The sequence below is a fragment of the Pholis gunnellus genome (assembly GCF_910591455.1).
Source record: "Pholis gunnellus genome assembly, chromosome: 5".
Lineage (NCBI taxonomy): Eukaryota > Metazoa > Chordata > Actinopteri > Perciformes > Pholidae > Pholis > Pholis gunnellus.
Window position 1 is genome coordinate 2,378,267 of NC_136531.1, and position 26,126 is coordinate 2,404,392.

General features: G+C 45.0%; 1 protein-coding gene across 1 annotated transcript in view; it reads right to left on the reverse strand.

Moving 5' to 3' along the window:
- cacna1ab (calcium channel, voltage-dependent, P/Q type, alpha 1A subunit, b) overlaps positions 1–26,126 on the reverse strand; it is a gene marked incomplete at both ends in the record, with an annotated part of 141,531 nt that overhangs the window by 65,673 nt on the left and 49,732 nt on the right. Inside the window, 9 exon segments of the mRNA XM_079159692.1 lie at positions 437–549; positions 3,328–3,525; positions 3,756–3,848; positions 4,581–4,625; positions 4,745–4,860; positions 5,007–5,110; positions 8,127–8,314; positions 9,330–9,482; positions 9,695–9,786. Coding sequence (XP_079015818.1) covers positions 437–549; positions 3,328–3,525; positions 3,756–3,848; positions 4,581–4,625; positions 4,745–4,860; positions 5,007–5,110; positions 8,127–8,314; positions 9,330–9,482; positions 9,695–9,786 — 1,102 coding nt within the window.

Below are 26,126 nucleotides of genomic sequence, written 5' to 3' on the forward strand. Positions count from 1 at the left end.
TTCAGTCTTCAGGTATCCAGTGAACTGAAGGTCCTTCAGCCGTCTCTGAGTTCAGACACTTTGAACTCCTCGTGGATCTTTTCTTTGTGAATGTTCGATGAATAAATGCCGACAGAAGCATCCGGAGTGTCTAACTCGCTGCCTGCTGACTGGATACCGTTTCACGTGGCCTCACTTTACACGCGTGTCGTATGTCGCCGTGTAAGAAGAAGTAAAACTCTGCAGCACGTGTCAGCGGGACAGACGAATGCTCCGTTATTGCACAAACTATTGGTGACAAACGCGGCGCTGAATCGGCTCATTGTTCATTTGTCGCAGAGCTGCATGAGAAAAAATCTGTTGATTAAATGGAGTGTTGGGTTTGTTTTTTCACCCACTTACGGTGTGTGTGTGTGTGTGTGTGTGTGTGTGTGTGTGTGTGTGTGTGTGCACTCACCACACAGTCGAAGCAGTTGAATGAGGAGTGGAGGTAGGGCTGGATGCCCAGACCGTACATCTTGATACACATCTCAGACATGAACAAACCGAGGAAGATAAACTCTGCATAGACTGGAGGGGGGGAGGAGGAGAAAGAGAGAAGGAAAGGGGGGAGGAAGGAGCGAGAGAGAGAGAGAGAGAGAGAGAAAGAGAGAGAGAGAAATGAGGGGTGGGAAAATAGAAAAGGAAAGGGGGAGGGAGGATATAGAGAGAGGGAAGGAGGGTGGGAGGAGAATAGAAGAGGAAAAGGAGGGAGGATGGAGAAAAAGATAGGAAAAGGAGAAAGAGAGAGGGAAGGGTGGTGGGAGGAGAATGAAAGAGGGAAGGAGGGAGAGAGGATGGCGAAAGAGAGAGGGAAGGAGTGAGAGTGGGAGGAGAAAAAGAGAGGGAAAGGGGGAGGAAGGAGAAAGAGAGCGAGAGAGAGAGAGAGAAATGAGGGGCGGGAAAAGAGAGAAGGAAACAGGGAGGGAGGATATAGAGAGAGGGAAGGAGGGTGGGAGGAGAATAGAAGAGGAAAAGGAGGGAGGATGGAGAAAAAGATAGGAATAGGAGGGAGAAGGAAGGAGAAAGAGAGAGGGATTGAGCGAGAGCGGGAGGAGAAAAAGAGAGGGAAGGGGGGAGGAAGGAGAAAGAGAGGAGAGGATGGAGGGATGAATAAAAAAAGAGAAGAAAAGGAAGGAGGGGGGAAGAAGAGAAAAGGAAAAAAAAGGAAGGAAGGAGAAAGAGAGGACAGGAGGTAGGGAGGATAAAGAGGGAGTGGGTTAAATGGGGGACAGAGGAAGGTGAAAATGAAAGGGTGAGGTCACGGAGAGATTAAGAGTGATTGAAATAAAAAAAGAGGGAGGGAGGTGGAGGAAAATACAAAGCGCAAGAGAGAGAGGTGGAGAAGTCAGATAAAAAGAGAGAAAGTGGTGGAGGAGAGGAGGGGAGGGAAAACAAAAGAGGAGGAAGGGAAAGTGAGCGAGAGAAAGAGAGTTAGATGAGTGGAAGTCAATAGTGGTGCGAGCCCAGCGGTGTATGACAGTCTGGTGATGAATGGACTCCATCAGCAGCTTCATATGCTAATGACACTGGACACCAGCCAGTGTGTGTGTGTGTGTGTGTGTGTGTGTGTGTGTGTGTGTGTGTGTCTGGTCATGTCAGCAGCAGCATCAAGTCTGCATCTAGAACTAACATAAAGAATGAAATAAGCAGGATGTAAAAAATACACTCACAGTTGTATCATCGATGCGGACGAGTAGCAACAACTTAAAGTCTTTCTGCTCATATTTAGTTTTGACAGTTATTCAAAAAAAACAATTTGCTGCAACGAAGCTCCCGCTGGATATCTGGGACAACAGCAGAATACTTATGTGTCACACTTGTATTTCTTCATCATATTGTAAAGCTGTAGAATAATATTTGATTTGGCCGTCTTGTATATAAGTATAACTGAGCAAGCGGTGACTAAACAAACGGGGAAGATGAAGAAATGAGGTGATGATGGACGAGATCGTACAAAAACGCAACACTTCTGCTATTTAAAGGAGTCCAAATTGTAAATGTGTGGTGTGCATGTGTGGGAGGAAACAGAGGATTTGAAGTGTAATAGGACGAGGCGTGCGTGTGTGTGTGTGTGTGTGTGTGTGTGTGTGTGTGTGTGTGTGTGCGTGTGTGTGTGTGTGTGTGTGTGTGTGTGTGTGTGCTGTGGCCGCCAATGTGTCCTAACAGCTAACAAGTGTCCCGACGATCGTGGCGAAAAACGGAGCCTTTGGGACAAAAATGTGAAGCATCAGAATGGGAACGTGTGTAGTTTTAGACTAACTACATCTCTGCGAGTTACGCTGAAACATTTTGACAGAAAGCAGCTGGTGTCATCGTGGAATGTGGATACACCAGAAAAGCTATATTATGTTTGCAAGTGCCCTCAGCTAACTACAGTAGCTTCCTAACACACAGCTAATATTAGCTCGCTAACAGCTAACTTGTCATCATCATCAGTTTATAGCTATCGACTGCAGCCCTGGCAGACACAGGGAGCTACGATAAAATGACGAGTTAGCGCTTTAGCCCCGGGTTGCATATTGTGTTCGCCAGCTGTTTTCCCCTTTCGGTGGGTGTGGTTTTCACAGTGTGACAAGCGTTAAATAGAAACAGGGCATCTTGACAAATATTTAGCTCAAAATGCTCGCTTGCTCTCGACTAGTTAGGACCTTGCAATGGAAAACAACGCAACGCACGGCAGGAGTCTGTGAGAGACCAGAATAAAGTTCCAAAGATGTTCTTTGGACACCAAATGTAAGGGCTTGGTGGCCCGTGGGGCGAGTGCAATGTTCTTTATTAATACAATTGTTATCGCATTTGTTCTATTTTAAATGTTCTAATTTTATAGATGTATTTATTTAAACAAATATGTATTTATTATCTATTATCTATGTATTATTATCTATCTATGTATACAGTATATATATATATATAAATAGTATAAATTACGTAAAATACAAAATTTAAAAATTTTAAAATTTTCTTGATTTTATATGATTTATATGTACAGTGCATTATATCTATCACATTCTTGGTTGGACAATCAGATATTCTTGTGAAGATCTGGATGCGGTGGTAAAGGTGGTTGGGGGGGTTGGGGGGGTTGGGGGGGGGGGTTGGGGGTAGCGATTGGTTGGGTAACTCTCACAACTGCAGTAATTTGAATATTGCCGCTGCCCTACGCTTGGATAAGCTTTCATTTCCAATATATGCGGCTAACAAATGTACGGTGGCTTTAATGGAAAACCAATAAGAACTAAACAAATATATATATATACTAGTGTCTGTCCCTGACATGTAGCGTGTTTGATGTGTGCGTTTACTCACAGAGGAAGTCGGAGAGAATATCAGGCTGGTTGTAGTGCACCGCAGCGACACACATGGTGTTGAGGCCCACCAGGCAGAGCACCGTCCAATAGAAAGCCTGAGTCTTCACTATCTTGCGGATGAAGAATCGCAGTCGTCGCTCCTTCTTGTTGTAGTTGGAGCCGTCTTTCCCGCTCTTTACGCTGGAGCGGCCAAAACCTGAGGGGGGGGGGGGGGGGGGGGGGGCGTGGAGGTTTATAGTTAAGTTTGACTGATATAGTTTCTCTTTTTGGACCCACTGTAGAGGATGTAAGGCTCATCATTAACATTTGGTGACAGCCCGCTGCTGATGTTTAAACCAAAGAGCTGAAGTTTGGCTGGAAAAGAGCAGAAACTTTGAAAGAGGTTTGTTGTCCTCACACGTCTTCATCCCTCTATGTTTTGCTCACCTACTGCATCGCCCATGTTGTCCTCTCCCTCCTCAGGGTTCAGCAGCTCCGTCTTGTTGTTTTTGGTTTTGATGGTTGGCCTTCGCCTCGAGCCTAGCGATGAGGAAAAAAAATAATATTGTGTCTTCTGTTTATCTAAATATCTCTGAAATGTTTCTGTCTTACCCATCCAACTGTCTTGTGCTAAACCCCACATTCACACCTTCAACTGAGCAGTATAAGCTGTAGAGACCTGTCAATCACAGTAAGCCCCGCCCCTAAAGCATCCCCTGCTTTATGGTCTGTTTGACTCTAAATGGACCATCATTTACTAAATGAACATCATGCTGTATTGAAGAAGACTTGAAACTAGAGATTGAGACCATAAACTCATGTTTACAATGTTTACTGAGGTAATAAATCAAGAGAGAAGTAGAGTCATTTTCTCATAGACTTCTATACAACCAGAGGAGTTGCCCCCTGGTGGACACTAGAGAGAATGCAGCTTTAAGACACTTTCACGTTGGCTTCACTCTTGCCGAACTCATTCAGCGTGGAAAGGTGTTTCCATGATCCATTTAGTGCATCAACAGTTTATTGACAGATTTTGCCGATCCATCCAGCTTTTCTAATGCAACACTTTAAAATATGTGAATGGAAACTATTAGTACTGTGAACGCCCGCTTCTCTCTAAGTCTCTAGTCTCTATGAAGCTCTGTCTCCAATACCGACTTTTGCCGACTGCACTAATTCATTAGCCTCACTCTTTTTCCTTACAGCTATCACACACACACACACACGCACACACACACACAATTAAAAATAAGTGAGAGAAGGTTCAGTTACCATCAAAGTTCCCTGTGCCGTCCTCCTCGGCCAGAATCACCTCTTCTGGACAAGAAAATATCATGTTAGTCACTGTTGGTTTTTCCGCATAGAGTATGTGTATACATGGGAACCAGCAGCGTATGTGTGTGTGTGTGTGTGTGTGTTCATCAGTGTGCACTGACCTGCTTTGCAGATCCACTCCAGGTACCCGTTGAGCTCTCTCTCAATCTGCTGCTGTCGCCTCAGCTTGAGGAACTCGCTCCTGTTCTCCACTCGCTCTCTCTCTTTGGCAAATTCACTGCGGGCGCATTGTTTTTCTATGTCATTTTGGTCTCATTTCGATCAAACAAAGCAGAAAATATGAATCGTACAAAGGCAAACGGAGGGAAAACGGTATTATATATTAAACTGTGTGACAGTGAGTGCTTGTGAGGAAGCATATACCCTGAGAGCACACCCAGCACCAGGTTGAGCATGAAGAAGGAGCCGATGATGATGAGGGGGATGTAGTACATCCAGTTCCAGGCGCTGCCCTCCACGTCATTACTCTGCGGGAGAAAACACAGAGACAGACGCGGTATTACTCATCTAATTTATTAAAAATGTATATGTTCATCAAGATTGATGATGACCTGAAAGCTCAGAAATGTTTCACTTTCTCGTACACAGACTTTCATGTTTGAATATTTCATCTGCAGTAGAGAGAGACTAAACTTCTCAGTGTAATACAGTTTGGGTTTCATTGTTTTAGCTTACATTATAAAAGTTTTAAACTAAAAAGTTAAAGTTGCCCTGGGAAATGTTGCTGTAAACAGACCAAACTCGTATGTTTACACACAAATTTTTGCCAGATTGTGCAAAGTTAGACTGGGACAAATAGCGTTACGTTGGTGGATGAAATGTGGTCTGCTTTTGGAAGTTAACAGTGTAATAATATAATATAACAATGTAATATTTGTTGTTTGTTGTTACTAAATGAACATCATGCTGTATTGAAGAAGACTTGAAACTAGAGATTGAGACCATAAACTCATGTTTACAATGTTTACTGAGGTAATAAATCAAGAGAGAAGTAGAGTCATTTTCTCATAGACTTCTATGCAACCAGAGGAGTCGCCCCCTGGTGGACATTAGAGAGAATGCAGGTTTTAAGACTCTTCAGAATTGGCTTCACTCGGCACAACAGGAGTTTGCCGCCTGGGTTTCATACAGGTTTCGGGCAAGGTTATGAATTAGGCGGGTAAATATTGAAAACAAATATGTTATGTTACAGTCTTAAGCTGTTGCAGTTTTAGCTAGGTTGTGTCTAAAATCCCTGACTGAATTATTTGCGATTTTGTTTGAATTTTTTACGAGATCACAATCAAACTACTTGGCTAATAAAAATTAAGCTAACTAACCGAAGACACCAGGATGGACTGAACGATGTTGGCGACTTTATCTTTAATGCACAAGAGCCAAGGAGAGACCGGGTATGTGTATTACTCTGGCTAGAGGAGTGACACATGTTCATATCCTAAAACCTGACCCGGCCTCAGAGACTTATTTGCGTGCAAACAAGACAACATACGGACACAATGCCGTGTGCGGTGTGACAATACAGCGTCTCCTGCTTTCACGAACATCGATCGCACCGGGGTGTCTGGTGAGCAACGTCAACAGCGACAAAATTGACTGACACGATGCCACTTCCTTTTTTTTCCCCCCACAAATAAGCTGACAATGAGAGAATCCAGGTTACCGGAGCATATTGTGTTTCTGTTAGCCGTGTAACGCCTAAATGGAACTATCAGCTGATTATTATCTGCTGCTGGAGCGCTTGTGTGCGTGTGTTTTATCCTGCATGGTACAGCTAGTGCAAGCAGCGCCGTTCTCTATTAAACTTTCATTGGTTTCCTCCTGACTGCCCGTGTGAGTGTGGAAGTCGGCCTCCATCCATCAGAAAAAAGATGTTAAATATAGAGCGAGACGGCCCAGAATAGAGAGTGGAAGAGAAGGAGACGGAGAGGGAGGGAGAGAGCGACTCCGACGGCAGGAAAAAAGGACAGATGAGAAGACGGATAAAAGGGAGTCGGGAGAATGAGAAAGAGAGTGGGATGGAAAATGGCTTTTAGACAAATAAATGGTGTTTTGAATCAAATCTCAAACTACTTTATGCCTCATTTGGCTGAATGAAATTCAAGCCAATCACCAACCCCTCCACACCCACCCGCCCCCCCCGCGACTCCTTCAGGGTGCTAAAAAGGATACAGTACAAACCCAACGCACATCACAGAGATCACAAAGAACAATCGCAACGGTGACTTCATACACGGCCTTCTTATTTGTTACAATCATAGACTGCAGAGACAAATGTGTCCACGCTCATTTCCTGTTGCAGTGTGTGTGAATGACACAAGCTGACAGGAAGTAAACATAGACCCAAGCTGTTGGTCAACACAAGAAGCGGATATAGTCCCAGTGACGTCACCCGTTGGTTCGCAAGCAAACGGTTACGAAGACCTGAGTTTGGTCGTTCAGTCGTTAGTTGCTATCGTGGTTTTTTGGGCCGTCGCCATCTTGGTTTAAAAGTGACACGAGAGGGTGGAGCTAAGTACAAATAAGACATTTTTTTAGCCGATTAAAATGTCCCAATTCAATTTCATGAAGTGTGAAAGAGGTAAAGACGAAAACATGGACAACTCCCAGACCGGACAACGCAATGGTAACGACTTGATCAACCACAGCTGCCCCGCCCCTAAAGCATCCCCTGCTTTATGGTCTGTTTGACTCTGAATGGACCATCATTTACTAAATGAACATCATGCTGTACTGAAGAAGACTTGAAACTAGAGATTGAGACCATAAACTCATGTTTACAATGTTTACTGAGGTAATAAATCAAGAGAGAAGTAGAGTCATTTTCTCATAGACTTCTATACAACCAGAGGAGTCGCCCCCTGGTGGACACTAGAGAGAATGCAGCTTTAAGCCACTACTACATGGGCTTCACTTTTCAAAACAGAGGTTTCCTCCTGGTTTGAATAAGGCCACGTTGGCACAGCGGGGACCCGATGCAGAGGACTGTGCTTCTCAGTCTGATAATAGCTATAATTAAATTTTTCATCAGGCTAAATGGTTAGCATAGTGCTTCTTCGTAAAACACTTATCTTGTTTTAAAGAGATGAAAATCTGTGTGTCGGGGTCAGTACAGTTACATCTGTTAAGCATGACTTTCATTTAAATTAACGGACAATGCTAAGCACAAGCTTGCTCATTATTTTGTTGCTCACATATGGACGGTGTTTTTCGAGAATTAGAAATTAAGCCTGATTGTAACTAATATTCTGGTACTTCTCAAGGTTTATGTTAGTCAAGTAGTTTTTGTATACAGCCCAAATAAAATATTAAATAACTAAAGATTTCTAAAGGATGTCTGCTTTAGCTGGCCTTCTGCTTTCTATTGTAAAAAGGTGACTTTATTGTTTGTGTCAATTACAGACCTCGTGGATCGGAGTGGGGCCTGAAACTCCTTGCTGTTAATCCTGTAAGTCAAACTTCCATGTTACTTAAAAGCTAACTCACGTAGTAGAGCATGTCCGTCCATCCCTCCATGGTGATGCACTGGAAGACGGTGAGCACGGCGAACAGGATGTTGTCGAACTGGGTGATGCCGTAGTTGGGTCCAATCCAGTGATCTTCGCACAATGTGCCGTTAGGACACAGCCGCGACGGCAAAACTGTGCCGCACGGCAATGAGTCCACTACCTCTCCTGATGAAGGAGAGAAAGATCCGGCATTGTAATGAATTCAGTTTGGATCAGAATTCTAACAAACACATGTTACGGATCCAAAAGGAGCTGGTGGTGTGGACGAACTCACAAACTTTTCCCCGTTAAACACACGTGTAATTTATAACATGAATATCTAAAAGGGTATTTTGCATGGTAGCCGTTACAAAGCCGCAACTTTGACTCACAGTAGTAAGAAAAGGGAAGGTGTTGCTAAAAAACATTAATGATGACTGTGTTTCCCACTGTCGGTGTGACCAGGACCCTTAAAAACATAAGACTCTATATAAGAAGTGAACTTAGTCATCGTGACGTCACCCATTGGTTTGTAGGTTATGAAGAATCAAGTTTGGGCGATTTTGCTGTCGCCATCTTGGCTTTTTGCAGTCAGTGAACGATGTGACCATATTAAGACTGAGGAGGAGAGACGTAGAGACGCCATATACGTGGTAGAGACCTGTCAATCACTGTGTAGCCCCGCCCCTAAAGCATCCCCTGCTTTATGGTCTGTGTGACTCTAAATGGACCATCATTTACTAAATGAACATCATGCTGTATTGAAGAAGACTTGAAACTAGAGATTGAGACCATAAACTCATGTTTACAATGTTTACTGAGGTAATAAATCAAGAGAGAAGTAGAGTCATTTTCTCATAGACTTCTATACAACCAGAGGAGTCGCCCCCTGGTGGACACTAGAGAGAATGCAGGTTTTAAGACACTTCCACATTTGGCAGAACCGGAGGTTGCTGCCCGCTTAAAACTGAAGCAGCTAATTTGAATTTATACATCATTCTTTTGATTATTTACACCTCTGCTTTTCCTACTGTGACATGTCAAACATATCTTTCCCTGAAAAAGGCCAATGGCACGCCCGAATGGGACGGAGCCATCGTTAATGTTATCGGCCTCACCGGTGCGTTTCACACCACACAGCAAGTCAAAAGATCTGCAGTAAAAAAAGGAACGGCCGGCTTTTGGACTTTTTTTTTCTTACGCGTGACTTTGTCGAAGCAGGTCTTGTGGAACTTTCCCATGTAGAACTCCAGGCCGATGATGGCGAACATGAGGATGGCCACGAACAACAGCAGGCCAATCTGCAGCAGGGGGATCATAGCCTTCATAATGGACTTGAGCACCACCTGCAGGCCTGGAGGACACAATCAGAGGATCAACGTTGTATGTTATAGTGGACGGATTTGGGGTAATTTATTTTCCCGCCATTTCGTTCGAATATTTAAGCATTCAGAGTCTTCCTTATTGAACGAGGGGAGCACTGTCAACCGGTTTTAGTAAATACATGCATTGGTTTCTCAAATTTCCAAGTGAAAATGGGCGGCATGCACACAAAGAAACACTTACTGGGAATCCCAGACACCAGCTTCAGTGGTCGTAGCACTCTGACGGCTCGTAGTGTCCTCAGGTCAAGCTGAGACCCCACTGACGACAAAATACTGCAGAGAGAAAGCAAAGAAAGAGGGAACAACGTCACTTTAAAGGTGTATGTCTTTCAAAAAGAATCTAATCAGCTAAAACATGCCTCGTCACACTCTGTGACGCCCCATTTATTTCAGAACGGAGAGCCTAAACTACCGACACATGGCATGTTTCGACAAATGGAGATGGCCTTCAGTGAACTGGGACGAGTATTTTGCTGATGATATAACTTGCCAGACTTTCCACTTTTCTATAGTTTCCATGAGAAAAGTCAGTCCGAGTACGACGGTTATTACGAGACTCCGTCAAAAGCTCCAGAACAACGGAGGAAGTGGACCTCGAGTGGTCGATCGCTTTGTCAAATTATCAAATTGTGAAATTACCAAATCTTTTCAACAATGACCATATTTAAATTTGTGCCATACCAGAGAAATAAATCATGATTCTGCAGCTCGCTGGGCGTGCACCTTGTGGTCAGATCATCCAATATAAACGTAAACGTGTATTTATAGGTTAAAGTTGACAAGTACAACAGAGAGGATTGAGTCAGTGATGCAGTAACAGTATAATGGCTCTCTCGCCACTACGGCCTCGTTCCCCGTATCCTGCTCTGACCGCAGCGCTTTATGTGTCTTTAGTGCGTACGTGTGAAACTCTGGTGTAAAGTCAGCCAGAAAAACAGGCTGGAAGATTCCATGCTCTGTCTCGTACGGGGGCGGAAGGGTCTGTCCAACATGAGGAGGGGGGGGGGGGATGCACTGAGGAAGAGGAGAGAGAGTAACGAAGGGGGGGGGGAGCACGACGTGGACAGACATGTTTTTATTTCAGACTACTGGAAAGAAAACATCCAAAATACACATTCAGGTTTTTATTTTACTTTCTCCTAAAAGCCCTCCAAAAGGTACCATTAGATAATGCCTCATTTGCATATTTAAACATAGAATTTCAGAAAACTTGTCACACAAAAAATAATTGTCTTGATGTCAGTCATCAACTGGGGAATTTCATTGGGATGTATATATTATATCACGTATCAATAGAAGATAAAACAACCGCTGATAGTAAAACATTACTGTGAGCAGCTCCTTTAATAACGACACCAAGTCAGTTTATAAAGGTGACGCCAGTAAACCGTGGACGGCTAATTCATCTATGCTAATCAGACACCAACGGGGTTTTGATGGGTCATCTCCTGCAGTGCTGAGAAGAGATTTCCTAGTGAACTGTATTTATACACGCAAACCCTCCAATAGAAGGCCAGCGGCCTGTTTTTACCAAATGTGTAACATGCAGACTGTAATAAGTTCCTCTCGCTCGTTATGACGAATCTAAATGAATGGAGGTCTGAGGCTTGCTGACAGTAAAACACGAGGCCAACGTGGCCGATCTTTGTTAGATTTGCACTATCTGCGTATATTTAGAGCTTTTGTGTCTTACAAGATCTTAAAAACAAGCGTACCTGATAATGACGTGGGCGAGCAGCCCTAAATATTACGACAGCTACAGGACGAGAGAAAAACCAAGACAAAGATTCAACCCCCCCCCCCCCCCCCCCCCCCTCCATCTGTCTGGTCGGTTGCTAATTCCAGTAAGACGTCATCTATTAACAGAAACGGTACCGGCAGCCAAGCCCCTCATTCCCTCAATGGCTTTTTAACTGCCGTGGCTAAAGGCCGTGCTGCAGACCCTAAAAAACGCCAGACCTCAGCAAAAACACAGAAGCAAACAGCCTCCGGTCCAGTAAAGGTCCAACAGGACACACGTATGGATCACACAGTCCGACGCCGAGCACATGAGAGCGTTCTTCAACGTTCTCGCGTGTGACTTTGTGATGTTTAATCTACATTTTTAGGGTTTACAGCTACACACGTACAGTATTTTCACTTCATAGTTTTTTTGTGTGCTTTTCGTATTTAATACATTTCTAATTTTGTGTATTTGTCGTACGTTTTAAGGATTTTTTCTTGCTACTATTTGCTCAAACTGCTACTTCCCCCACTGGGACCGTTAAAGCGTCGGATGCGTCTTCAGACTGAGTGAGTTGGATCTGTGCATGCCGATTAGGACGGATGCAGCAAAAGACCAAAAGGTTCTGTTTTGATCTCTTGAATTTAAATTTCTGTTCCTGCCTCTCTTGTCTCTCTCTCTGTCATTCATTTTCCTCTTTGTTTTGCGTTCGTCCCGTTTCACCGGTTTCCGCGTTTCTCACATCTCACTCGAGGAGGCGAAACGAGCGGATCCTCAGTATTCACCGTCCGCTCCTCTCAGACAAACTAAAAAACCTCCAGGATGCAGTCACCCGTGGCAACAACGGCTGAACCGGCCCACACAGTGCACCGAGGCGGCCGGTAGAGGGAGCGGCGGCTGTGCTGCCGGTTGTGATGGGGATGGAGGGGGGGGGGGGGGGGGGGGGGGGGGGGGGGGGCAGTGGAACAACATGAATGTGAAGGAGTAGAATGGAAGGAGGGGAAGAAAAACAACTGAGAGCAGCAGAGAAGGAAAAGACGACGAGAGAGAAGAGGCAGACATGTCTTAATAATGTTGCTATATGACTATTATCGTTCTATTTTGTAAATTTGATTTCATATTTCCATGGCCTATGTGAGACTAGTGAGGTCATGAGAGACAAAAAGTAAGCATTTATTTAAAAAAATATATAATCTTGAAATGCCCAATTCATTTTGCCACAGTATCAGTGATCTAAAGTAATTTAAAGATGTTTAATCCATGTCTATAAACCAGGTGGGAACCTCCAGTTCTCTCTACTGACGTGGTCATCGTGACGTCTCTCATTGGTTTGTGGACTGATGTTTTGAAGCCTCGAGTTCGGCGATTTCGCCGTCGCCATCTTGTTTTTTGCAACCAAGGAACAGAAGTGACCATATTTTGAATGCGGAGGAGTGATGTAGAGACGCCGTATACAGCTCTGTTAGCGGCAGCGACCTGTCAATCACTGTGTAGCCCCGCCCCTAAAGCATCCCCTGCTTTATGGTCTGTTTGACTCTAAATGGACCATCATTTACTAAATGAACATCATGCTGTATTGAAGAAGACTTGAAACTAGAGATTGAGACCATAAACTCATGTTTACAATGTTTACTGAGGTAATAAATCAAGAGAGAAGTAGAGTCATTTTCTCATAGACTTCTATACAACCAGAGGAGTCGCCCCCTGGTGGTCATTAGCGATAGTGCAGCTTTAAGACGCTTCCTCATTGGCTTCACTTTTCTGAACTGGAGGTTGCCGGCTGATTGTGAGGCAGTTAAGTATGTGGATTAAGCTCATGTCTCATACTCAAATACTATGAATCGTGAACGCGCATCATTCTCACTTTTACGTCATACTTAGCATGATGGTATGTTAGCATGCGATCTAAAACACAGCCTTTGAATTAGTATTTGTGATGAAAAAAACTTCATTTTTAATTGTAAATGCTAATCCCAATTTTCCCTATTTTCTCTGTTATTTACCTACAGTTGAATGTGACCAAAATGTACAAAATCATTCATTTAGATGAGCGTCCCTGATGAAATGCAGACCCAACATCCATCCCCCCCGCGAGACATGAGAGTGAGAGAGAGAGTGAGCAGATTGAAACAGAGTGATAGTCCTGTGTATCAAAAGTGTGAGATTTGACTGCTGAGAGAGAGAGAAAAACCCCCAAAGAGAGACAGAGACTCCAGAGAGAAAGAGTCTCATCTGCAGGAGGGAGAAAGGTGTTTGGACAGTGATGACAGAAGCTTTCACTCCCGGCAAACACCTAACAATCAACCTGTAAAGCACACACACACACACACACACACACACACACACACACACACACACACACACACGTACACACAACTTAAACTGTGCTATAATATGCTAACAGTGTGTTCACCTTTCCTGTGTTTGACCTCTTCGTTGTTGTATTGCGACTTGCATTTCACTTAAGCGAGGTGTCTTAACGGATGAGTAGTAATGAACGAGGTGCAGATGAAGGATGTCATGTGAGTGAAGCAACGTGTCGTCACGCAACGGTTTGGAGGATGTCTAGAGAAAATGTTACTCCTCATTTTTGGTGTATCATGTCTCTTTGACTCTAAATGGAGCATAATTTACTAAATGAACATCATGCTGTATTGAAGAAGACTTGAAACTAGAGATTGAGACCATAAACTCATGTTTACAATGTTTACTGAGGTAATAAATCAAGAGAGAAGTAGAGTCATTTTCTCATAGACTTCTATACAACCAGAGGAGTCGCCCCCTGGTGGACACTAGAGAGAATGCAGGTTTTAAGACTTGAAGGATCGGCTTCACTCGGCAGAACCGGAGGTTGCCGCCTGGTTTTCATACGAAAGTCCAGCAGTTCGCTTGTCAATTTCGGCTCGTTACATGTACACAGTTTTTTAAAAAGTATCTTCTGTCTTCACAGGAAACATCTTAGGCAACAGAACTACTTAGTACGTAGTAGTAACGCGCCTGACGTTCACTGAAGCTTCTGATCCGCTGAAGAGACAAAAAACAGAGTTTTCTACGTCGTTTCTTTTTCACCGTTTGAGGTTCGACTCGTGACGACGTCATCGTCTGCGTACCTCGACTCAATAATCGCTTCACGGCAGCCGACGGAAACAAGCGTTCACGATGTCCTGATGTCTCTACAGAGGGCCACTGACGAGATGAAGGTGATGATGAAGATGAAGACGATGATGGTGACGACGATAATGACGACGATGACGTTGAAGATGACGATGAAGATGGTGATGGTGGTGACGATGAAGATGATGAAGGTGAAGATGATGATGAAGATGATGGTGATTTCTGGCCCTGATGAGGAAGATCTCAGGGGTCACTCGCCGCCTTCACTTCGCCCCGGTCTCTCCCCGCTCGCGGCATTGCCATGGTGACCGGCGATTCCTCTCTTCGCCGAGTCTCCACGGTTACCAACCTGCTCTCATTCATAAGCGTTGCCGGGGCAACGCAGCACTGGCTCATTGATGGAATCTCGGCATTGCCGCAGCAACGGGGATGGGAAGTGGGTCTCCTAGCGATTGATTTTCAACCCCTCCGAGCCCCCGCATCTCCCTCCCACACACACACACACACACACACAGACACAGACACACACACACACACACACACACACACACACACACACACACACACACACACACGCACACACACACATTAACCTCAACTACCCCCTCACACAACAGCAGCTCTCGTGCACGGTGAAAGTGTACAGTGTGTACACACAAGCATAACTTCCCTGGCATGCAGCCACACACACACACACACACAAACACACACACACACACACACACTGGCCAAATGAGTGCATCCTTTTACCGCATACAAACACAGATATACTCTCATCATGTGCATGCGCTCACTCTGCACACACACACACACACACACACACACACACACACACATACACACACACACAGCGCGTACGATCCGATGACGGAGACGAATGCGTTGCGGGTAGTGTGGACGACCCACTTTCTCTGCTACAACATGTACGCAGACGCATAAATCCCCCCCCCCCACACACACACACGCACACACACACACGAGACGGAGCCTTGTAACTCTCTAGAAGAGATGCTTTTCAATCAGGAACTTAACCCCAATCGACTCTGATTGGTTAAAATCCGTCTCGTAGTGAACAATGTATCACACACAGCCACAGCGCAGCCTCCACGTACTCAAGTTAGCAAAGACTCATTTTGATTTAGACTTAAAGGGACAGTGTGTAGGATTTTGTTGGCATCTAGCGGTGTGGTTGCAGATTGCAGCCGACTGAATACCTCACCTCTCACTCAAAGGCCATCCATACCATAATAACATGTTTTTTTTTTTTGCATTCTGCAGCTCACGTTACAGCGGTTCAACAAGCGTGTTGGAGAACTACGGTGGCCCTCAGGTAACGGAAAAAAACAATGTGAAAATCTCTCTCTTGGTTTGTCCGTTCTGGGCTACTGTACAAACATATGATGCAACATGGTGGACTACGTGAAGAGGACCGCTCCCTATGAAGGCTAATTGTAAGACACGATTCCTGTTTTTAGGTGATTACACACGGATGAAAACACGTCTGCTATTAGATCCCTCTAGATCCTACAGGCTGGCCCTGTAACTAAAACACAGAGGCCAGAAGACAAGAACACAATAACCCAATTCAACTTTCTACGCTCCTCACCTTTAAAGGTCCCACCGCACTGACTTGACGCATGCATTTTTTTAGTTTTAAATGGCCGAACAGGAACCTACTCCGACTGTGTTTTGATTTTGTTGCATCAAATGAGGACCTGGAGACCAGAGCTTTGTTTTTCTGCGGTCGTATCACCTGTTTGGAGAGCGCTAAAAGAAATAAAGCGCTGGAGGATTTCCCCCCCAGATCTCATATATAGATATCAGTAATTTAATCTAATCTACGTTAAGAGTCTGAACCGGGACCTTCATCATTTAGATCACAGATTATAGTCAACTCTTGCCAAAGTAGCGACCCCTTTTCTAAAACACTGCTGGTTCAGCTGAGTCGGCATCTGTAATCTGCTTCCTGCAGATCAGTTGATGCACTTCAAACGAGGGTCACAGGGTCACACCCGGCTTTCCCATTACACAAGTATGAATGCATAACTGTGTAAAGATGTGTCGTGGCGTATATGAGCTGATATTTACATTTAAATTATGTCATGAGCTCAAACGCAACATGCATGTGCCTCTAGTGTGTTGTATGTGATGCATGCCATCACAGTGCGGCTTCTATGGCAGAAAATAGTAAAGACACACTCACAGCATGACAAGAGACCGGGACAAGATCCAGCCACTGACATGTGCATGAGCTGTACATGTGTGTGTGTGTGTGAGAGAGTATGTGCACATGGTTTATGTGTGTATTGTGTGGAAATAGTGTGGGAGTGCCATGTGTCATCACAGTGTGAACTCCTGTCCCCTTAGTGCCTCCTGCTGAGCCCTCGCCCGCCTCTCACACACACACACACACACACACACACACACACGCACACACACACACACACACACACACACACACACACACACACACACACACACACACACACACACACACGATGGACAATGTTCCACTGTGACACGGTGCACAGTTCAGGAATTTGAACAATATGTTCGAACATAGTGTAAGTAACAAATATATATATAGGGTACGCCGGTTCTACCGTTATAATTATTAATATTTCGATTTTTGCGCAACAAAAAAAGCACCAAATAAATAAATGTGGTCATTATTCTCTTGTTTGCCGTAAATGCTGCAGTAAAGTCGGGATGGAAAGTTTCCCAGACGTAAAAAAAGCATATGATATTTAAGGGCATGCAGCGTGTCACGATAACGCATCGTAGGCTTCCCGAGTGTCATTTTTACGCCGCGTTGTCATGTTACGCAGTCATGTTTATAGGCAACAAAACCACTTAGTTAAGCTTAGGAGAAACATCATCGTTGGGCTCAAAATAAGTACGTGAACTTAGAGAACAAAACAGGAGACACGAACCCCGGTCTCCTGGTTGATAGTCGAGTGTTTGTCTGACTCCGCCCACCGTGAAGTAGCCTCTCTCACTCTTTAGTGAAAGTTGTCCTGAGAAGACCGCGACACATTAAACACCGTAGATGAGATGTTCTGTACCGTCTGCATATGTTAGCAGAGCTTAGTGGATTTTGTTTTCTGCAGGAAAAAACAAGGTAAGAAAACAAGCCTCTCACATCCCCCCCCCCCCCCCCCTCTCTGTAGATACGGGACATTAAGCAGCCCTCTCCAACCGTTATGTCACCGCTCAACCCCCCCCCCCCTCCCGTCCTCCGACACCAAGGTGGTACGACCCAATCACTTTCTGTCATTGGGAGAGCCCATCTGCTCGGTGCAGAGGGGTGTCGGGAGAGATCTCGGTGGTATAGCATTGCAGGTGAAGGGGGGGGGGGGGGGATGCTGTAACGGCTTCTTCACCTTAGGGGGGTTTGGGGATCTTTTCCACCAGCTCGTGTCGTGAGACCTCTCCCTCTCACTTCATCAAAGACACTTTTCCCTCTTTCCATCCAACAATCTCATCCGATCCCTCGTTTCATTCCTCTCTGCCCTTTTCTCTTCCCCCGTCTCCTGGTTTGCTGAAGCGTTCATTGGCAGAGGCAGGATGCAAGCACTCTCATTCTGACCACATTCCCCCCCCCCCTTCCTCTTTCCTTCCCTCTCTTCATTTTCTCCCTCACACATTATTGCTGATCTCAGCAGAGTGCTAACACTCAGCTGATGGACTCTCTCTCTCTCTACCTCCACCCCCAAACCAAACTCGCTCATTTCCCCTTTATTCCATTTACTTCATGTATGATCAGGCGAAGGAGAATGGAAGGTGGCTTTTCTTCTCTCTCATCTACGTCTTCACTCATCCGCCCTTCTGTCCTTTAATCACATGTGTATTAACCTTTAGTTATCCGGGGAAAGGCTTGATGAGTGCGCGTGCTTTTCTGCAAACACCCTCCGGCCACTGGAGGGTTTTGGAGCTTAAAGCAACCTCCGGTTCTGAAAAGTGAAGCCGATGCAGAAGTGTGTTAAAGCTGCATTCTCTCTAGTGACCACCAGGGGGCGACTCCTCTGGTTGTATAGAAGTCTATGAGAAAATGACTCTACTTCTCTCTTGATTTATTACCTCAGTAAACAGTGTAAACATGAGTTTATGGTCTAACATCCAAATATGGTAACTTACAATCATTAGCTGCAAAAAACAACAACATGGCGACGGCCGTAATCCAAGATGGCGACGGCAAAAACACCGGACTCCAGACTTCAAAACATCAGTCCACAAAAGCCAATGCAAAGACGCAAATTACGTAAATTTGCTTTGATATCATACGAACTGATGCAAACGACGTCCATAAAACAAGTATTTTTAAACGGTGTTCGCTCATTGTTTTGCCAAAAGATCCGTCAAAGCACGAATTCAGACTTTTTCCTCATTACATAGCTCCTTCCTGTGTGTTTATTGCCATTAAATTACATCAAAATGTGTTCATTTTGGGTTCACACTGCTGCAGTAGACAGACATGTGTCTCGATACAGTGAGTACACCTGGTGAGAGATTTCACCGAGCTCCTCTGAGACGATGCCGTGAACCCGGTTTTCGGACGTATCTGGGTCTTCCACAAAATACACAAAGCAGCAAAAGTGGTTATTTCGATGCCGTGGTCAAACTTGCGCGAGTAACGTAAGGGGAATGTTTGCATTCGGTGTGAACACAGCAGGAAAACAGAGTAAGAGATGTTCGATCTTTATTCACGTTGCATTGCCAGATTTTCCAGCTACAGTGTATGATTCCTAATTCTCTGGTGCAGTAGCTGTTTGTCAGTCCTGCTCCATTCCTGTCCTTTAATTACACAGACACTCATCCCTCTCCTGTTCACCCACGTCATTCTTCCCTGCGTCTCTAATCTTCCTCCAGTTTTTCCATTCACCTCTCTCTCTCTCTCTCTCTCTCTCTCTCTCTCTCTCTCTCTCTCTCTCTCTCTCTCTGTCGGCTGATTGGCCCACCTGTCCCTCCGTCCCCTGCCAGCATGACTCTTGGACCTCATGAGGACACGACGTCTGGACTTCTGTGTCCTTGTTTGTAGGTGTTTGTGTGCATGTCATGTAGTTGGATAGTTGTGTGTATCTATTGTTTTCTGGGTTTTTTTAGAGGTTTTCCTCTAAAATAACGGTTCGACCAGCTGGTGAACAAAACGTTTAGCAGTTTAGCACTTTCTCATGAGTTGGTGGAGACCAAAACAGAGTGATACATGATGAACTAACATTCATCATGTGACCAGAAATGCAAATCTGATGCAAATTGACTGGCTACAGTCTGCTGGAAATACATTGATTATTGTTATCGGTATTGTTGAGACAACCAAAACAATCAGTTGTTCTCTTATTGGTATGGCTGCCGGAGGGAGAGTTGTGTCGCCCCAAAAAAGTCAAATGCATTGATCCCCCATAAAATGGTCTATTCTTTCCTTCTCTTCCAGAGAGGTCAGAGGTCAGAGGTCAGAGGTCAGAGGTCAGGTAGAGAGCAGCAGAGCTGGGGCTGATTACAACTTTAAGTGTCTTGCTAAAGGACACGTAAGCAGAAGAAATGCCTGTTAGCGCTGTGCGTGTGATGGTGAACTGGTTTAACTTCACCACCTCGCTGCCCTCACATTGTGTGTCTGTAGGTGTGCGTTTGTGTCTGTGATCTCTATTTCTGTTCACAAGGGGCGTGTGGGTGTGCACAAAGCACCACACACTGAAGCGGGCGGGCTTTAGCAACACAAAAAATATATATATATTTTGTTTAAAAAGGTACATGTCACCTTCTTCATTTCATAAATGTTGTCTCACAACGGCTGCTTGAACCACAAAGATGTAATGCAGCCAATAATCCTCCAGTTTAACTGCTCAAGCTTTAACTGCAGCAAACCTAAACTATCGCCGTACAAGTTCTCAGGACTTCACGACCGAAATATGTCATTCCTCAGTGGCTTCCAAATATACTGACCAATTTCTGATCGGCCACCACTGTGTTGACAGGTGACCCAATTCTTTTTGATCAAAAGACCAAAGCTGTTTCTATTGCGAAGTGGTGGTGAAACCGACTACTTTAAGGGTTAAACTGACAACAAACAAACCACCAAAGTGTGTGTCCTGACACCGATTCTGTTACATGAACTTGTCGTCATCGGCAGATGCCGAGTGACGATCCGATACCAGAGCGCAGGCTGGCCTGGCTCAGGTCGAACCCTTCGTTCTAGCACTCCGGAACAAACGCCAAAGAACTTTCTTTTATTATCTCGTTTGCCAGATTTTCCAGTGGAACAATAATTGCCAAATTGCTGAGATTTTGTTAGCTCTGGCTAAACGTTAACGGTCGTTTTTTTCTGGAGCCAGTGATGGAAGTACATAACGGGTGAGCTTTCTTGCATTTTAATACATAGGATGATATCAGATCTATGCATAGACAACCACGGTGTCAATGGAATGCACTTGGGCGGAGGACACACCGCTCCTCTTCACATGCATTCCTCACCTCCACCTTCGCCTGTTATCTCTGTACACCAGAACAGCTCAACGAGTATACGATCATGCATGCAGCCATTACGATGCTCGTGCAAAACCCAACACCCTTTACCTGAGTGCTGTGTTCACGTGCAGCACAGACTGCCTGCAGGGACCAGAGTTGGAGGGTATAGGGGAACGTATAGCAGAGTGATGAGTCTGTAAATGACTGCAGAGCAATAATGATAATGGAAGTGATGGCAAAGGGACAATTTTCTGCCAGTTACTCTCCCTCCCTCCCTCCCTCTCTCTCTCTCTCTCTCTGTGTGTGACCTCATTTCTCTCTCCTAAGCTGGACTTCATTTCCTCTCTCAATGTTCATACAGTGTTTTCTCAGTGGCCATATTTTGGGGGATTGACCGGATGTTTCATTCACAGTCAGAAGCTTCCCTCAGCTTAACGTTGAACCTTTTTCTTAACACGTTTTTGACTTTTTTTTCCTGTTCCGATGTGAGCGTCCCGGGACAGAGGAGGTCGCATGTGTACAGATAGCAAAGCCCTTTGTGAGGCATTTGTGATTTTTGGGCTATACAAAATAAATTGAATTGAATTTAATCTAATTTGTCCCGTTTCTGAAGCAAAACTCAGCTGTGAGTTGACCTTGCGGTGAAGCCTGCGAGTTCTGATGTCATTTGGCGTCATTTGGCTCAAGTTGCGACGAGCTGACAGCCGATAATAAATACTCGTCCTCATTTTATACGACGTCTTATTGTGTGTGAAAGGGTAAAATAAGGAGAAGGACGTCTGATTAACCTGATGATGGTAAAGAAGTCTTTGAGGAATCTGGAAATACATTCAAACTACCTGAACTTATCTTTCAGACGACTAATCAGACGTTGACCTGTGAATGTCCTGACCATGTTTTTTGCTCCATATTCTATATTTCTGTTCACTTTGTTCTTAGTTAATAATACAGCTCTTAGTCCACGTGGAGCCGATACGCTAGGCCTCCATTAACACTGGTCAAGTCAAAGCCCTGATCACTCGCAGATTCACTCCTAAAAGAATTTTGGACAGATATACATACAGGTATAGCTCAGCTTGTGTACGAGGAGATAGTTCTATGTTTGTCTCTGAACGTCCAATAGAAGAGTCGTCGGGACGTCTACGGTGTCCTCTCATTGACTGACTGGCCCAGAGTCTCCTCTTAATGATTAGATTACTGTGTGACGTCACAGCACGGCACCGAAAATCAATGAACTGAATCCCTGAATACTAAATACACCGGTCACTCTGTGTGTGTGTGTGTGTGTCCCTGCTCCTCTTTTATTCCCTATCTCATTAATTATTGTCCTCATCAATTCTCTCTCTCTCTCTCTCTCTCTCTCTCTCTCTCTCTCTCTCACACACACACACTCTCTCCCAGAAACCACGAGAGGAGAGAGAGAGAGAGAGTGAGGGCGAGGGAGAGATGGACCGACACTGTTAACACGTAGGATGGAACTACTCTGAGAGTCTGAGGCCCGGCAGCGGCGCCTCGTTACATACGAACGCGTCGGACACAACGAGGACGATTTAGCCGTCCAGCGTTTGTCCTGAAGGGGACGCGGCCATGAGGTCATTAAGGGGAGACGCTGCAGGGGAATATTTTCACTGATAGATGTCGCCATGAAACTTCCCCAGTTGATTACGGGTTTTTTTGTATTACTTTTTGAAAATGTATGATTAAAAATGGGGCATTATCTTCTCAAATATGTGCGAATTAATCTGAACGTTGGATAAAGGCAGGTTCAAAAGCTCTACGGGGGAAGAGGGTCAACACATGAACTCATAGATGTCACCATGAAGCTTCACCACTTCATCACTCGCACTAAGACGATTCTTTTGTTGTCTGACGTTTTAGGTTTAAGTATGCTAATGAGGTATATCTAATATCTTTTCTTCTCTTTTCTTCTCCTGACTTTCGGTCATAATTTTGGAAACACTTTTGTAAATAAAAAAAAAAAAAAGAAGAAGAAAGCTGCAAATCTACTTTGTTTAGGTAATGAAACTACTTAGTTGCATATAATACGAAACGTATTTCACGATGTGCTTTCCTGGAGTTGGAACGTGAAGAAGTCAGGAATGTAATGAGTTTGTGTGGCTGATCATTTAAATGTCTTCTCTAACCGATGACTGTCTTTGACTTCTTCACTTTGGGAGGTAACCTCCCGACAAGGCAGTCGGGAAATCTAGTAAAGCTGCGAGTTTTTTTCCCCACGTTGTAACAAAAAGATGCAAACTTTAAAAAAAAACAAGTCTGAACCCTTCGGAGAATGTCCTCACACAGATAGGAACACGCTCTCTCACACACACACACACACACTCAACAGCAAGGAAACACAGCTAACATACGCCGGCTTCTGTGTTCGTGTACCGCGACTTCAATTAAAAACGTTTTATATGAATATACATGAACGCTTGAAATATGACTGCAATTGGCAATATAGGCCATGCATGGTAATGATCCAACACGGTACACGTGTGTGTGTGTGTGTGTGTGTGTGTGTGTGTGTGTGTGTGTGTGTGTGTGTGTGTGTGTGTGTGTGTGTGTGTTATATAGGCTGAGCTGAGTGATTGATCACAGGGAGCAGGGAAAAGCAGGTTACTGCAGCGCTCACACACACACACACACACACACACACACAGACACCCCCCCCCCTTTTCTTCCGTCTCTGCCTCCCCCTCCCTCCCTCCCTCCCTCCTCCCATCCTTCCTCACCCTCTCCATACATCACTCTCACCTCCGCCACCCATCACTCTTCCTCCTCCGGCTCAACCTCCTCTCTGCTCTCCATCCCCTCTCGCTCCTTCTTTAACAGCCAAGCCCATCTTGTTATTCCCCCCCCCTCTCCCTCTCCCTCTCTCCCTCTCTCTCTCCCTCTCCCTCCCTCCCTCTCTCTCTCTGTCCTGTTATCCAGAGCCCAGGGGAACGGAGAGACATCGTCACGTGGTCCTCTTCTTCTTCCTCCACCTCCTCCCTCTGCTATCTAGCTGCAGTAGCTCTACTCTTCTGCCGCTCTCACAGGGTTACCTCCGTCTCTCTCTCTCCATCTATCCATCTATCTATCTATCCATCTATCCATCTATCCATCTATCCATCTATCTATCTAACAAAAAACACACAAAGTCATGTATTCTGAAAGTCTTGGGAACTCAGACAAAGAGATGATTGTCTAACGTGGTGTTTTTGACGATGGCCGGTGGAAAGTTGCCGTCTCAAACGTTCCACAATAGGTGTTCGGTTTGGCGACTGAATGTCACAGCAGGTGATTTGAATCACTTTGCAGCAGTTTAATGAGGACGACACAATACGACGTTATAGTGCAGGTCTTTTTTACCCACCCGTTGATGCTTCTTCCTGGCTTTTATTGGCTCGCAACTGGCCTTAATTGGTTCCACTGATGTGAAAAACTATATACAGCGTTCCAAGATGGCGTCCAGACGAGTGAGAAGCTTTAAACATTGAATTAAAACGTCTGGTTGTTGGTTGTTGACGGGGCTTTTTTCTGGTGAGGGTCGTCTTAAAGAGACAGGCGCTAAAACGCAGCGTTTCAGACAAGAGGGTGAATATCGGTGTATTCAGATGTATTTCAAGATCAAAGCATGTAAACATGTTCAAGTATAACCCTGAACATGAGCGTGACGTGCCCCCTTTAATTTCACAACATTCAAAGAATTGAAGGTCTAGCTTGAGTTACAGTCAGTAACTGTAACCTCGCTCTCGACCTCCTTCCTGTGTTTCCTGCACGTCGCTACGCGTGAACACACCTTTTGGCCACATCGTCTGCAGCACACGTGGCAACATTTAACGTCTCTCAGAGGAAATCTAACGGCACAGATTCAAAGCTTCAGCAGAAACTATTTCTACACGCATCTGTTGATGAGCGCGGAAATGTTGCGCACGGCTGCTGATGTCGGATATTTCTTTGTTTTATCTTTGACACGTTTAAATGAAGAGAGGGACGAACGAGAGAGAGAGAGAGAGAGAGAGAGCGAGAGAGAGAGAGAGTGAGGGGGAAGAACAAGAGAGAGAGAGAGAGAGAGAGTGAGGGGGAAGAACAAGAGAGAGAGAGAGGGACGAACAAGAGAGAGAGAGAGAGAGGGACAAACAAGACAGAGAGAGAGAGAGAGAGAGAGGGACGAACAAGAGAGAGAGAGAGAGAGAGAGAAAGAGAGAGAGAGAGTGAGGGACAAACAAGAGAGACAGAGAGAGAGAGGGACGAACAAGAGAGAAAGAGAGAGAGAGAGAGAGAGGGACGAACAAGAGAAAGAGAGAGAGAGAGAGGGACGAACAAGAGAGAGAGAGAGAGGTGAACAAGAGAGACAGAGAGAGAGAGAGACGAACAAGAGAGCGAGAGAGGGACGAACAAGAGAAAGAGAGAGAGAGGGATGAACAAGAGAGAGAGAGAGGGACGAACAAGAGAAAGAGAGAGAGAGAGAGAGAGAGAGGGACGAACAAAAGAGCGAGAGAGAGATGAACAAGAGAAAGAGAGAGAGAGACAAACAAGAGAGAGAGAGGGACGAACAAGAGAAAGAGAGAGAGAGACGAACAAGAGAGAGAGAGAGAGGGATGAACAAGAGAAAGAGAGAGAGAGGGATGAACAAGAGAGAGAGAGAGGGACGAACAAGAGAAAGAGAGAGAGAGAGAGAGAGAGAGGGACGAACAAAAGAGCGAGAGAGAGATGAACAAGAGAAAGAGAGAGAGAGACAAACAAGAGAGAGAGAGAGAGGGATGAACAAGAGAAAGAGAGAGAGAGACGAACAAGAGAGATGAACAAGAGAGAGGGACGAACAAGAGAGAGAGAGAGGGATGAACAAGAGAAAGAGAGAGAGGAGGAGGAGGAAACTCTGCGGTCGCTCGCTCTGATATCGCCATAACAACAAACCCCCGTCTCTCGGAGAAGTGACATTTCACTTTGCCCTGGTTGCTGCTCCCTGCAGTGCTGCTCTGATCCAGCCTGTGTGTGTGTGTGTGTGTGTGTGTGTGTGTGTGTGTGTGTGTGTCCTCATTAAAGGAGCCCTGCGACTGAGGGGGAGTGGTCATGATCACACTCGCACACTTTGTCAAACCAGACCTCTGCTGTGTCTGTGTGAGTGTGTTGGAGATCAAAAGAGAGGGAGTCATGCTTCTACAAGACACACACACACACACACACACACACACACACACACACACACACACACACAGAAGATTAAGTAGTAAATTAGTAATAACTCATTATACACATTTGGTGGAGTACCTAAAAATAAAGGACACTATTAAGATGATGTTTGGATTATTTATTTATTTTTCATCTG